This window comes from Scaptodrosophila lebanonensis, unplaced genomic scaffold (genome assembly GCF_003285725.1).
Source record: "Scaptodrosophila lebanonensis strain 11010-0011.00,11010-0021.00 unplaced genomic scaffold, SlebRS2 tig00000043-arrow-pilon, whole genome shotgun sequence".
Lineage (NCBI taxonomy): Eukaryota > Metazoa > Arthropoda > Insecta > Diptera > Drosophilidae > Scaptodrosophila > Scaptodrosophila lebanonensis.
In genome coordinates, this window is record NW_022060545.1 from 6,721,639 (window position 1) to 6,736,117 (window position 14,479).

Consider the following 14,479-nt stretch of genomic DNA (forward strand, 5'->3'; position numbering starts at 1 on the left):
AGTATGTACTATATATATAAAATTTGAGTTCCCTCATTGTCAAGAAGTGAATGTCTCTCAGCTGCCAAGTGGCAGCAGCAGCCGCAGAATCAGCAACAAAAACAACAACAGCAACAACAACAATCGCCCATTACCATTTGTGGTTGCAATAACATGGCCAACTATGCGCAGTTTAGCAAAATAATAAAAATATAAAATCTAATTACATGCGAGACGTCATAGTCAGCAGAGCTTCTGCAGACGAGATTTTTTATATTTTTCGTACCCACAACAAACAATTTTCCAATTGAAGCGTCCTTTCTAAAAAGCAACAACAAAATACAAACAAAATAAATAAAATCTGCAGTCTTTCGATTTTGTGTTTTAGATAGTAAACGAAAGGAAAACAACAACAACAGCAGCAGCAGCAACAATAACCGAAAAATCACATTTAAATTACGTATACGCCGCGTGTTGTGCTACTTACATACAACAACAACAGAAACAACAACAAAACTCACAGACATCATGGCAGCAGCTCCAACAACAAGAGCGAACAAATCACTACAGCAGCAGCAGCAACAACAACAACAACAACAGCAACAGCAGAAGCAGCCGCAGCAGCAGCATCTTCATCTGCCACAAGCTCTGCCCCCGCCGCGCTTCCCCCTCATGGCCGCAGCTTGTGCCGTCGTCGTCGTGTTTGGTCTGCTGCTGGCAGGGAACTGTGTCAATGGGGTGAGTTGAGCCGTCGGATCGGGTGAATGGTGGGTTCGATGGGCGCCACATTTGCCGCGGGGTGGCAACAAAACACGAAGAAAACTTGTAACTACTTATTTGGGTCTTGGCTTGTGATTTTTTCGGGGATTTTTTCTTTTTTTTTCATACTGTTGTTGGCCGTCCCTTTGCAAAGAGATCGCGACGTCTGCTGCCATTTGTTGTCGATTTGTCTATTTATTGCCTTTTTGTCAATTATCTGGCTTTTATCGTACCGATTTGATGTTTTCATTACGCTCATAAATGTTTACGAGCCTGGGAATTGGTTAGCTATGGGAGTACATGCGGGTATGCAATAAAAGATTTATTAAATATTGCATAACTCATTAATTGAATTGCCAGAACTTGAACAAGAGAAGACAGACAAATATTTGACGACTTCATTCGGTCGTTGCATGTGTGAATCGGCAGAGCAACAACAATTGGCCATATCATGAGCAACATGACCAGCAAAGCCCACAAAAAGTGTCATCTTAGATAATTTCTACACTTATTCAAAGTAAAAGATTGCGCACACCATTTGTCTCTTGTTTGATAGCGATCTACAACAACAGCAACAACCTTAAACAAAAGCAAACAAGAGGCTCCCACGCAAAGTTGCAGCCATAGTCGCGTCAGTGGCAGCAGCAGCAACAACAGCAACAACAATAGCCCAATGGCTGCAATTGTTGCCACAAAAATAGACCAAAACTGCACTTTTTTCTTCTGCCATGGCAAGCGGCGATTTTGCAAGTGCAGGCGATGCCAACAACAATACCAACAACAACAACAACAAAGAGGTAGACGACGACGACGACGGTCTGTCTGCGAAGTGTTAGACATCTTCTCACGTCTGCAACACTACGAACACATCCAAAATAAAAACCATTTCGATCAGGCCGAAGGTGTCGTCACCGTTTGCTTTTTATTTTTCCTGCGTCTGCTTCGTTTTCATTTTTATTTTTATTTCGGTATTTTTTTTATCAATTAGCCTTGGTGCCCTATGTTTGTGCTGCAAAACAATAACAACAATGGCAATTCCAATGACCATAAAAGAAAACTAAAAGAAAGGAAAATTGCCCACTAAGCGTTGCCTTTTAGTCAGGCAGTGGGGCAGAGTCCACAGCAAATGGTATTTACGAATAAATAGCGAAATTTGTTGCGGAAAATGTGCCGCTCGGTTTGTAGAGCAAAACATTGCACAGCTCCATCACCATGGTGATGGATCATCATCATCATCTACATCATCTTCATCATCACCATGAGCAGCAGAAGAGGCAACTGCTAAAGGTTCAACGAGGGTTCAGGTGCCCAGGCACTGGGCGGAGCTTTCAATCTTGTTGTTGTCTTACAGTTGCAAATGCTAAAACTACATTTAAGTTATAAGCATGAAAATTGCAATAAAATAGTCTTTATAGTATAATAAAAATGCTTAAGGCAGGGGACGATTATGGACAAGTATAAAAAGAATTCAGGAGCTAGTCTTATAATTTAGTTAGCCCGTGGTGGTTAGAAGAAAATAAACTGCAAAGCTCATTAGCAACAGAAAATGTCGTATTAAAATAAAATAAAATAGTTCGGTAACAAAATAAGACGTCGCGACTAACAAAATAATACAACTACATATATATTAAAAAATATAAATTTGATAGAAAGGTCAGCAAGGCAATTTTTTTATAAATCAAGGAATTTTTATATTGTATTGAAAATATTTGCCTATCTCTTCTTGCTTCATTCTAAGCAATTGATTAGAATTGTTCAAAATAATTATTAAACATACATAAGCCAGATTTGTAAGAGCAATTATTTTGTTGCAGATATGAATAGCAAACGTTTCTCTAACTCAAGATCTGAGGCAATATTTCTACGATATTTGTGGGACTAGACGAATTAGGTCTTCAGGAGAAATTCAACAGAAAGTTATAAAACAAGAATACAAATTATTTATTTATACCCGTTTCTTCATAGTTTCATATTAAGGCAGGTTCTTGGTCTGAGTTAGTAGTCCGTAGTGTGTTGACTGTAAACGTATACCGGTTAACTGAGACTTTGATATCCTCTTCAGAAGAAGTCTTTTATATATTTGAAGGAAAACCTAACAATAATTTATTTACTTACGACCTGTTTTATTTCTTTACCTATTTGCATGCAAAACAATTGAATCCAACCCATGCTTTAATTATAATTCACAATAAGTTAATTTACAAGTATTTAAAATAAATTAAGGCTAGTTAACAGGGTATCCAAAGGGTAGAACATTTTAATCTTTTAGAAGCCTTTTACCATTAATAATTTGTTACAAATTCTTTAGCTAATTAACTTTGCATATTTGAACAAACAAACAAGAAAACTAATGAACTGAAAGCTAAACGATCAATCAGCTTAAGAACCTTATGAATTAAATGGCTTCGTATCAGAAACTAATGAATAAAATGAAATGCTAAATTTAATTCTATTTATGACTTTTTTAAATGTAACTATTATATCGGTTTAAATATTCCATGTACGTACGCGTAGTAATACAAAATCATTTATAACTGATAAATGGGAACATTCCATTCTGATACAATATTTGTCTGCGCATTAGACTGTAGAAGCTATATATTTTTAAGGAGTAATTACTCACCCATAAATATTATCAGCACTATTTAGAAACCAGTTCTCTGTTCAATTATTTCCAAACAGTCCAAGGCTCTGTCTTACACAACTTCCCTGAAAACAGAAATGCAGAAATACTCGTAAGCCACAAAACAATTAAAAACTTAATTAGTTAACTGTCACATTTTAAGAGCATTATCTGACAACCATAATGGACCACATATCGTATATAGTATAGTACACTGACAAGACACACACACACACTTGTAAATATTCATGGGAGTGCGAATGACACACACTTGTAAATATTCATGGGAGTGCGGCGAATGAGATTTTTGCCACACGCAACGCAGGCAGGCAGTAAAATTTATTGAAGCGCAACGCAGTTATTAAAAAAAAGGGCAACAAATAACAACAACAATAACAACAGCAAAAATTGTATATAGATTGAAATTGAAGCAAGATCAAGATAGTTGGATATAGCACGACGTGCAACATGCTGCACATTGCACAAAGCCAAGAGGAAAGCCAAGAGCTGCGGGAATGATGTTGTTTATGCTGATTATGCAGATGATAGCCGTGATCAGCAAGATGATGATGATGATGACGATCGTGATGATGGTGATGATGATGATGATGGCGATGGCATAAACAAACAAAACAAAAGAATAAAGCATGGCAAATGGCACACTGTCAAAAAGGGGATTTATGGGTGAGTGGAGGCGGAGGATGATGATGACGATGATGATGACTGACGTTGCCTTTGCCACGCTTTGTTGCTGTTGTTGGTTTGCTTTTAGGCTGCTTTTCATGGTTTCATACGCATGAGATTGACAGTTGTTTGTATTCTAATTGTCACACACACCCACACACTCACACACACACACACACACACACATATGTACACTCATTTACAACTTAATGTACTGCAAGTGCACATTTTCAACACTCACTGATTCTTTTGTTGGGGCCGCCGCATTTTCGACAGATTTTTCGGTTTATGAATTTGCATTTTAAATGAATTTTGGTTTTCACATCTATCTATATAGCATGTACTCCTATTATGTTTGTGTGTTGAGCAATTGTCTCTCTGTTATTTGTTATTGTTTAGACACAATTTTGTGTGCAATCTGTTGTTTGTACTTTGAGGCTTTTGGCATGATTCTAATGTGCATAACTTTTGGGGTCGCTTGGGCAATTCAATGAAGGTCGCGACACACACAAAACTGAGCTGAGATAATTCACACACTCTCCCATACAAGTAATTTATTCTAAGATTGTATTTTTGCAATTCTTTTTTTCATAGCAAATTGATGGTTACACAGCGGGCGAGGACTATCCCGCCTATGAAACAGTACCGAAGGGTCTCTCCTTTAACTGCCAAGGACGTCAGCCAGGCTATTATGCAGACACAGAGACGCGTTGTCAGGTAAGTGAGTTTGTTCACAATGAAAAGAACAGCTTACATTTCTCTGTTCGCTTAGGTCTGGCACTGGTGTCTGCACTCTGGACATCAATACTCCTTCCTCTGTCCCAATGGCACGGTCTTCAATCAGGCTGTTCGAGTCTGCGATTGGTGGTCCAATGTTAACTGCGAGAGTTCCGAGCAGCTTTATCAGAACAATGACGAATTGTATCGCATTCCCGAACGCAACCAGCAACAGCAGCAAAGCGATGTATGATATAAGGCTGATGATGAGTATAAGATTGGGACTAAAACAGCAACAACAGCAACTGAGAACATGAATGCGAAGATTAGACAAAGAGGCGGCAGACAGCGACAATTTCTGGCACAAAAGAGCAGCAACAGCAGCAACTATAGAAACAACAATAGCTTAGATAGTAACAACAACAACAAGTTGCAGTCACAGCAAATAGCGAAGGGCGATGGCACAATACACAGCACACACAACTACAATCAAATGACCAAAAATAGTTTTAGAGGCAATATGCGATTCAACAAGAATAACAGCAACAATTCCAATCAGCACAACTCTCAATCGTCATACTCATCATCACAGCAGCAGCAGCAACAACAACAACAACACCATAGTTCTAGTAAAAATAGTGAATACCAACATAGAGGAAATAGCAGTAGAACCTATAAGCAACAGAATAGTAGTAGAAATAGTAATAGAAATAATAGCACTAATTCTCGCTTTAGCATAGCCCAGCATCCAAATAGTGTAGGCAACAATAATAGGCATAGAAATCGCACCTCAATCAACAATCAGCGTAACAACAGCTACAACAGCAAGCGTGGCGGACAACGTCATAATGCCAATAAGTTCGAGAACGATGACGAGCTCAAGGATTACAAGAGTAAAATCAAGAATAAATATAACATCGATTATGATCATTCTTTAGACGAAGAATATGAAATAATTGAGGCCATTGAGTAAAGCTCGTGGAGATTCAATCAGAGAATCAATGTTATAGCTTTGTAGTTGTTGTGAATGCATGAACAACCTCCATTAATAATAAGGTTATACCACCTTTTTATACTAATTCACTACTGTTTGTTGGTGATGTTGTACAAAATCATCATTCCCTCTTTAAATTGGCGCCACTTTGTATTGTATTTTCATTCAACTGCACTCATTCGTCCTCAAATTAACATGTTTCCCAAAGCTTCTTCCATTGTAAATACTTTACAAAATGTTACACACAAACAAAAATCACTTTTCATTATATTATATGCATACCCACACCATTTCAAATGTACCTTCAACATTAATTTTGCTCGTGATGTAATAAAAATTAAAATATTAAAAAAAATATTAAAATTGTAATTTGTTTTCGTTTATATGCAGCCTACTTTTAGGCACAGCAACGAACTTTCGCACGTATAACTATCGGTAAGGCAGTGCTTTTGCTATTTTTATGCAAGCCAATAGCATTTTATTACTCCATATAGTGTATATTAATATATATATTCCTCAGTCTGAAAAACATATTTATAATAAAATGAAACGAATAGCTAATTTATAAACACAAGTCCATTAATTGGATGGATTTTCCATGCAAAAAAAAGCGTCACTTTAGGGCCACCCCGGAATAACTGATAACTTAGACATCCAATACAAATAATTTGGACGAAGAAATTTAAATAATTTATTGGAGATTCACCGACAAGCATTCAAAGATAATCCTAAATAATGCTTACGTTTTCTAATAAAAATACAAATGGTCCCCAAAAATAAGTAGGAAATTAATAAATGGGACATAGGTGTGGAAAGACCAGTCCGACAGTCCAATGACAAATATAGTCAGATATTTTATTGTTTTTCTTCGAAAGAAAAAGTATTCTCCTCTTCGGAGGTCCAGTTTGATTTGTTTAAAGATCCTCAATAATAAATCGAATTTAATCTGAACGACTTAAGCTTGTAAGCTTATTGACAAGAGCAAAGCTTTCAGCTGTCCTTGTCTGGCATCAACAAACACACTATTCATCTCTTTTACGCACGAGGCATTAAAAGCACAACCGAGTTAGCGTATTTGCATTTAAAGCTCTGCTTTAAGATCAGCTGTTGATCAGGTGGCTAACAAAAAGCTTTTCATTGGAAGGTGTCTTTCCAGTTGTCAAACTCAGTTTGTTTTTATCGTGTTTTATTGTTTACTTCATAATACAAGGAAATAAATCTTAATAATTCTCAATGCGGTGAGTATTCATTATATTTCTATTTTTATAGTTGTCTAGAGCGCTTTTGGCTGAAACTATTAAATGTTTGGGACAATGCAGTTGATTGAAATCTGAAATTATGAAAAACGTGGCAAGTCCACAGCAACTTTTATGCATAAGAAATATACATGCAAATTAAATTGGAGCACAAATATTTATTTTAAATTATATTCGTGAGATAAAATGCTGAATACCCTAAAGGTTGGATGATTTGTTGCCTTCAGTTGATTTTTGAGCTTCTCATTTATCCACTTAAATTATTTAAGAAGACATTCATCCATACACAATGTTGACTATTTCCTCACTAATTTGAATTAAAATTTGAATCGCTTTATTTCCAACTGTTAAGTGATATAAGCACCTAGCTTTGATTTATGCCTTGGCCCATTAATTTCAGTTTCAGTAAGCATTTAAACTGCTCCAAATGTTTTTCTCATTAAGTCTACACCCACAAACACAAAAAAAAAAAACCCAAAACACTCTACATGTCGTATATGGATTGCTCAACGAACCCAAATGACTGCGGAAACACAAAACTAAGCGAAACATTTGCCTGGGCAACATTTAGGTACCGGTTTTACGGCTCGTAGCAACTTAATTAAAAGTCAATTTCAATTTTCGTCATTACCCTAGCCAAGTGACACAATTTGTACAATTAGCGCGTCTAAATGCGTGTCAGCAACTGCTGGCCAACTGGCCAGTATGGCCCTTAACAAAATACCGTTGATGATAATCATACTCACATATGCACGGGTATCTACACGTACTATGTATATAACTATTCCTATGTATGTATGTATATTTGTGCATACCAGTGGAGATTACTAATGGGCTAAGCCCAAAACGAAGCAGCTATACTCTTACATAACTTTTTGAGAGAAGTTTATATCCACAATATTAGATATTTATTGTTATGTATGTTTATGAGAATTATTTTTTAAAATTATAAACATAACCCAAGAAATGTTATTTGTTGTACTGCCTTTTTTGAGTCGATTTATCCCTGACTTATATATAGTATTTTATTGTAAGAAAATGTCTTAGGTTTAACTATCTTCTATCAGCAATTATCTCTCTCCTCTTCATTCTTATTATATTTCTATAAAATATATATACTTATGAATATTTTACATATATATTTATTATATAGACTACATATGTATATCTATGACATTATGTCTTTGATGTGTTACAAAACTCAGACTAAAGTGCCAATACTCTTGGGTTTAAAGTAAAAACCGCCTCAGCAACGTTTGCTTTGGTCAATTTCTTGTTGTCGTCGTTCATTCACTGATCACCCACATATTAAGGGGTTATTGCGAACAGCAACAGCAACAACAACAACAACTGGGTCATTTGCATTATGTAAGCGATGTTTCTTTATTTTTTTTAAATTTTATTGTTACGGTTTATATCTTGAATTTTCATGCGATCGGCCGCATTAATTAATATGCAAGTAAATAATTTACAATGTGACGCGAATTTTATGCAGATGCCAAAGCTGTCCGCATATACCAAATGATTTTATTAATTTAAGGTTGAAGTTGACCGAAACAAAATGTTGAAATTGGACTCTTAATAAATTAAGAAAAAATATAATTGCTTTTAACATGCAATTTCCATTTTAAGCGCAACTGTATTTTTTTACATTTATTTTTATATTTTTTTGTACTTTTTTGCTTAACGTGAAGAAAATGTCAGAAGGTCTTCAAGGTGTAGTTTAAAAACCGGTACAGTAGGCAACGAACATAAAATACATACCTAAATATATGCATACAGTAGATAATAAAAATATGTTGACAAGCAGTGACTAGCAACAAATTAATATTATAGCAACAGAAACATTGCTTCATTGTACTCGACGCCCGCATGTTAAAGGTGTATTTGGAATTCGATGGATGTTTGTTTGGTTCATCCTAAAGAGTATAAACTTTACCAGTGTCTTAGAAAGCATAAAAGTCACAGCTAAACATAGTCCAAGAAGCACAAAAACCCAATTTGTATGCACATTCATAAGCCCTTTCCTTAACTATAACAACCAAACTAATATGCACAGGAAGTTGGGTATTTTTTTGGCCAGACCTTAAAATCAAGCAAAACATGCTTGGTACGGGCTTAGCATTTAAAATTTACAAAAAATAAATGTAAAAATTGTTTAATCATTTGACCAAACAGCCTGTATCCAAGTTAAAATTTGTATGATTTTGAAGAAATAAAAACTTCAAGATTAGAAATCTAAGATTTACTATTTAAGTTTTGATTACATCATTAAACATTTCAAATAATTAGTTTCCTTCTGCAAAAAGTCTTTCTTTTTATGCCCTGTACCTAAATATTTGTTGGTTCTAGAGGGGTTCCATTTACTTTCGTCATCTAGTGTGTGTACGCATAACTATCCACTTGAAGCATCTTCTCGGTTTCTTCGAAATCTTCTGGTTTATTTGCCCGAACGCTGCGTAGCTTGTCACTTGTCGTCATTGTTGGTATTGTTGTTGTTGTAGTCTCTGGCGTTGCCGTTGCCTCTGAAGTTGCCTGTGCTAGAGGATTGGATGCGTCCGTCTAGTTTACGGGGCTTTTCAACTTGCTATTTGAGTTGGCGTTGCTGTCGCGTCTGCCAGTGTCTGGCCTTCTTTGTGTGGCAGTGTATGGATGGATGGTACCTGAATTGTTGTGTATTTTTCTGCTCATTTTATGCGACAATTCAACTTCAACATTTACATTTTTCACGGCACTCGCCGCGCAGGAAGAAACAGACTCACGCATCTCAGCTCATCATCCATGTCCAGCCCCCAGTCGGCGACCAGCGAAGGCAATCCACTTCATATTGTGCGACTGGTTTTTGCATTTACCATCGCCTTTTTCGTGCATTTAAAATTAATGTTATATATTTTGTTTGGCTTTTTATTTGGCATGTCTTGAAACTGCGCACACGCACCAGCAGAGAGTCTTATTGCCGTAGAGCCAAAGCTTCGAGGAGACCAAAGAGTTCGAAGAGACCGAGTGTCCGTCCATGTTGACGTTGATTTGTGTGCTTAAAGTAATTGCTGCGATTATCAACTCAGTTCCGAGCACATACAAATCGTAAGGTTAAGTAGATTTCGTTAAGCGATTGTCAAGTGTATTTAACATGTGGAGATGCAAGTTTTTTTTTTTTTTTTTTTTTTGAGTTAGTCGTTAAAGAGGCTGCCATCTTTTCTTTGTATTTTCAAATCATTGACATGGGTGGGGCTTTTAAGTGCAGTTGTTCATCTCAGTTTACTGACCATGGCCTTGCCTTCAGATGACAAACAGCACTGTCAATACAAAGAAACAGATTACAAGGCCACAAGTCCCCTAAATAAATCACATACTTACAACAGAATGCTTTTTGTCCAGAGTAAACAAATTTAATAAGTCTTACAATGATGATTTTTCTTCACTGGAATTAATATCCTACATAGTATTGAACAAATAAAGAATCATTTAGAGTAGCAAGTTTTCAAATGCCAATTTTTAAAATCAACTTAATTTTGCCCTGAAAAGAAACTTTTTCTAATATGGGATCATTTTTCGATCAAATATTTTATTCTCGTATAAAATTTGAGAAATAAATTACGAATTTATCGTGGATTTTTCAGTATAATGAACACATATTTTATTTGATTAAATGTTTATTGTACTTTTTTTTACCACTCTTTTAAATTAAAAATCTTTACGCGTGTATATACTTTTATTTTTTGTTATAATCTATACTGGCTGATTGCAAATAAATTATAAGAAAAAAAATCAAAAGTATAATACAGCTATTAACCCATCTTAGCGCGCATTGAATGCTTAGAATGTATTTGTAAAATGAAGGAGTTTGTCTTCCATTTTAATTATTAGCTATTCATTAAACGGCAAAATCCATGTATAGCCTATAATCTTCAGCCCAATCGGAACCGCCTACTCCTCTAATTAAGCTCTCCAAATTCCATTTGCCAATCCAATTTGCCTATTCATTAAAATATTATTATTATTTACAGCCCAGCCCCTTTCCCATTCAAATGAAATTCCAAAAATTTCAGATTATAAATTCGTTGCGAGCCCATTAAAAATTAATTTAAAATCAAATTTAAAACACTATTTAACTTTTTTTTTGCTAAATATGTGTGTTTTTTCAGTTTTTACATTTTTACAGCTCACAGTAATAAAAGTAATTTAAATACTTTTTACAATAAAACGGTGCACGGCGATGCTGATTAGAAAAAAGCAACAACAGTGAGAAGAACAAAAACAAAAAGCGATCGCAGCATGTAAACAAATTCGACAACGCACGGCAAATTAACATAATTAAGGTGCGCGCATAATGATCAAATGACAACGTGAGAGATATCGATATTGAAACCGAACGCAGAGGCAACAACTAAAAGTACAACAACAACAACAACCACAACAGCATCAGCGCTCACACACATGAAGGAGCATTGTCAAAAGCCGACATCATTGTACAACAAACAGAAAACAAATAAATAAAATAAAAGGCGCTGCAGTCAAAAGGCCAAAAACTGGAAATCATCAACACTATAATATGCAAATGAGTTACACTTCACGACACCAATAACAACAACAGCAACAGCAACAACAACAGCTGCAGCAGCAGCAGCAACAGCTGTAACAACACCAACAACGACAATATTAGTAACAAAGACTGGTGATGACGATGACATTAGCAGCACGGTAACTTGGTGGGTATCTGACAGGCGCGAAAGCGAAATGTGCATCTTCGTCACTAAATACTAATACGCTATTGAAAAATCAATACACAAAAACTACAACAGCAGCAACAACAACAAGAGCTGCCGCATAGTGCATTGCATAAGCCACACGCGTTGTGAGGTGAGACCGACAATCAACAAACGACGGCGACGACCACGACGACGACCTCATTTTGAAAAATCGCAATCGTCGCGCATTGACAAGTGAGCAAAGCAGCAGCGGCAGCAGCACCAACAGTCAACGATTGAGGAGCGTCAAACGAAGCCGAAACATAACAACAACAACAACAACAACAGTAATAGCAGATGATTCAAACAACATTCATTTGTTTGCATTTGAAAGCAATTTGTGTGTGCGCGCTCGACTCGGCTACTTGGCTACCGACATTCGCCAATTTGCATAAAAACTCAAACTTCAACTCCAACTCCAACGCATGCCCCGACACCAGAAATTGAACCTCAACTTCACAAACTCAAGTGAACTCGGCATTACGTATACGCAACGTGTGACCAGGCGGCAGACAGGCACAACAACAACAACAACAACAATAACAACATGCACTTGCTGGACTTGCTGAGTCAGGTGTGTGTCAATATCTTTGACATTTTCAAAATCTACCTCAAGTTCGCATTCATCACGCTGGTCATTTACTTTGTGGCCGAATGGTATGTTCTCCGCTATGGAGCCGAGCTTGAGGCTCAGCTGGATGCCGCCGTCGCGGCTGAGGCCAGAGGTGCGGAGCGGCCAGCCGCGAACAGTACACTGAACAAGGTGTATCGATTCATATTGAACTTTTTAATTGCCTAAATCTCTTTGCGCCGAAAAAAAAAGTAGTTTGATCAAGATTCGATTGTTGTCGATTACATAATTAATGAATATTTATGTAAATAAGGCTAAGAAGACTAACATAATTCATTCACTAATTTATAAACGTCGCTCCCAAGTCACTAGAGATTAATAGCTTGGGCTTGAAAATACTATATGAGACGATGTTAAGGAAAATTAAACCCATTAATGTTGAAATATTCTCCTCAAAGTTGCTATTATTTCTCAATATTCTGATAAGACTTTTTGATTTCAATTCAGGCCAAGTGATCTGTTTACAAAGTGGTTTTGTGCAGTGCAAGATCCATGGCACATGATGTGAGCTGCTGATAGCTATTGAAATGTTTATATAATAGAACCGATAATCGGGACCATAAAACAGTAGAACCACAAATGAAAAATTACCCCATCAAGAAACTGCTGATGCTCCTGATGTAATCACACACTAATAATATTTAGCAATAACACATATTTTTGGATCAATACACACAAAAATATATGTGTTTTTATAATACAACAAGAGAGAACGCTACAGTCGAGAAAGGGGGGGTTGCACTGGAGAGAATTTGTATCTCTAATAACTTTTCTTAGAATTGACCGAATTGAATAAAATTTTAAACAAGAGTAGATAATTATTTATTAATTATGTGTGCACTTGTGGACGCTATTGACGAAATTCTGTAGCGGGGAAAGGGGGGAAAATTAGAAAAAAAATATAAACTCGTCCTTTCTCGGACCTAGGAGAACCTGGATGCCAACTTTGGTTATTCTAGCTTTTATAGTTTCTGAGATCCTTGCGTTCATCCAGACGGACAGACGGACGGACGGACGGACATGTCTAGATCGATTTCTGTCGACATGCTGATTCAGAATATATATACTTTACTTTGCACAAACCTTGTATACCCTTTTTACCCTACGGGTACAAGGTATAAAAACCACAGGCTCTGCCTATAAGTAAACATTTCTTGTGGGTCACATCTGTACAGTTGATAATTTTAAAAATATTTTTTAAATTGATTAAATAAAACGATTCTATTTTATAAGAACATAAAAAAAGGCCGTTTACTATTTTTTTAAGTTTTTTAAATTAAAAACGGAACATTTTAATAAATAAAAACAAATTACAATAAAAAATGTTGGCATCTTCTTCATTTTCATTATTTGCAGAATGTATGTGTCTCCCAAATTTTCTACAGTGTGCTTTTAGGTTGGTAACATTTGTGGCTTTGTTTGGACATGTATGCCCTGCACATAATTATATGTACTATATCTACACAAGGTCGATTTAACGCTTGAAAATCGGCTCCAAATCAATTGAATTATTCCTTTCGCAAAGCGAACAGAAACAGTTGCGGAATTGCAGCAGTTGTTGGCACTTGCCAGCCACCAAGGCCTGAAGAGAATGTAAACCTCAACCAGTTCAAATCAGGCAGCAAAAACATTCTTTTAATGTAATTACTGGCATAAAGTATCAGAAAATAAAAACAAAACGGCAAAACATATAAAAACAAGTTGAACTGCTTTTGGAATTGAACGAGCAGCACACGCCCAACACACACACACACACACACACACACACACACACACAAATGCAAATCACTGGACAATACACAACAAACACCCCTGAGACATTAAAAAGCGACGACTACAGTAATGGCAGTTGCGGCGACAAAACGCTGGGGGCTTCAACTTTAAGCCAAGTTAACACATTTTGTATACGTTTTGTTCTTTCACGTTTTAACGGTTCACAAATTATTTGAAAATGACTCAAACCGCTTGACAGGGTGTGTGCACAGCCCGTTGAAGCGATTTCAAAAATCATTATGCAACGGAATTGGGGCAATTGTTTTTGCAGCACCACAAGAAAAACACAACCAAGCTATAAAGCTATATACTATA

At 36.3% G+C, this 14,479-nt stretch overlaps 2 protein-coding genes across 3 annotated transcripts; both read left to right on the forward strand.

Moving 5' to 3' along the window:
* Window positions 1-519: 519 nt before the first annotated feature.
* LOC115623067 (GATA zinc finger domain-containing protein 14) lies at window positions 520-5,735 on the forward strand (the record flags this gene model as incomplete). Its single annotated transcript, XM_030517261.1, is given in 4 exon segments — window positions 520-575; window positions 648-717; window positions 4,640-4,762; window positions 4,818-5,735. Coding segments are annotated over 4 exon segments (1,167 nt in total), but the record flags the coding sequence as incomplete, so codon positions are not given.
* Window positions 5,736-11,236: 5,501 nt separating this feature from the next.
* LOC115622835 lies at window positions 11,237-13,169 on the forward strand. Of its 2 annotated transcripts, none has more exons than XM_030516914.1 (2): window positions 11,237-11,721; window positions 11,815-13,169. In XM_030516914.1, the coding sequence occupies exon 2, from the start codon at window positions 12,308-12,310 to the stop codon at window positions 12,557-12,559; it is 252 nt and encodes an 83-aa protein (XP_030372774.1). In that variant the 5' UTR covers window positions 11,237-11,721; window positions 11,815-12,307; the 3' UTR covers window positions 12,560-13,169. The 2 variants fall into 2 exon arrangements, with proteins under 2 accessions (XP_030372774.1, XP_030372775.1); XM_030516915.1 differs by having other exon boundaries at window positions 11,818-13,169.
* Window positions 13,170-14,479: the final 1,310 nt, after the last annotated feature.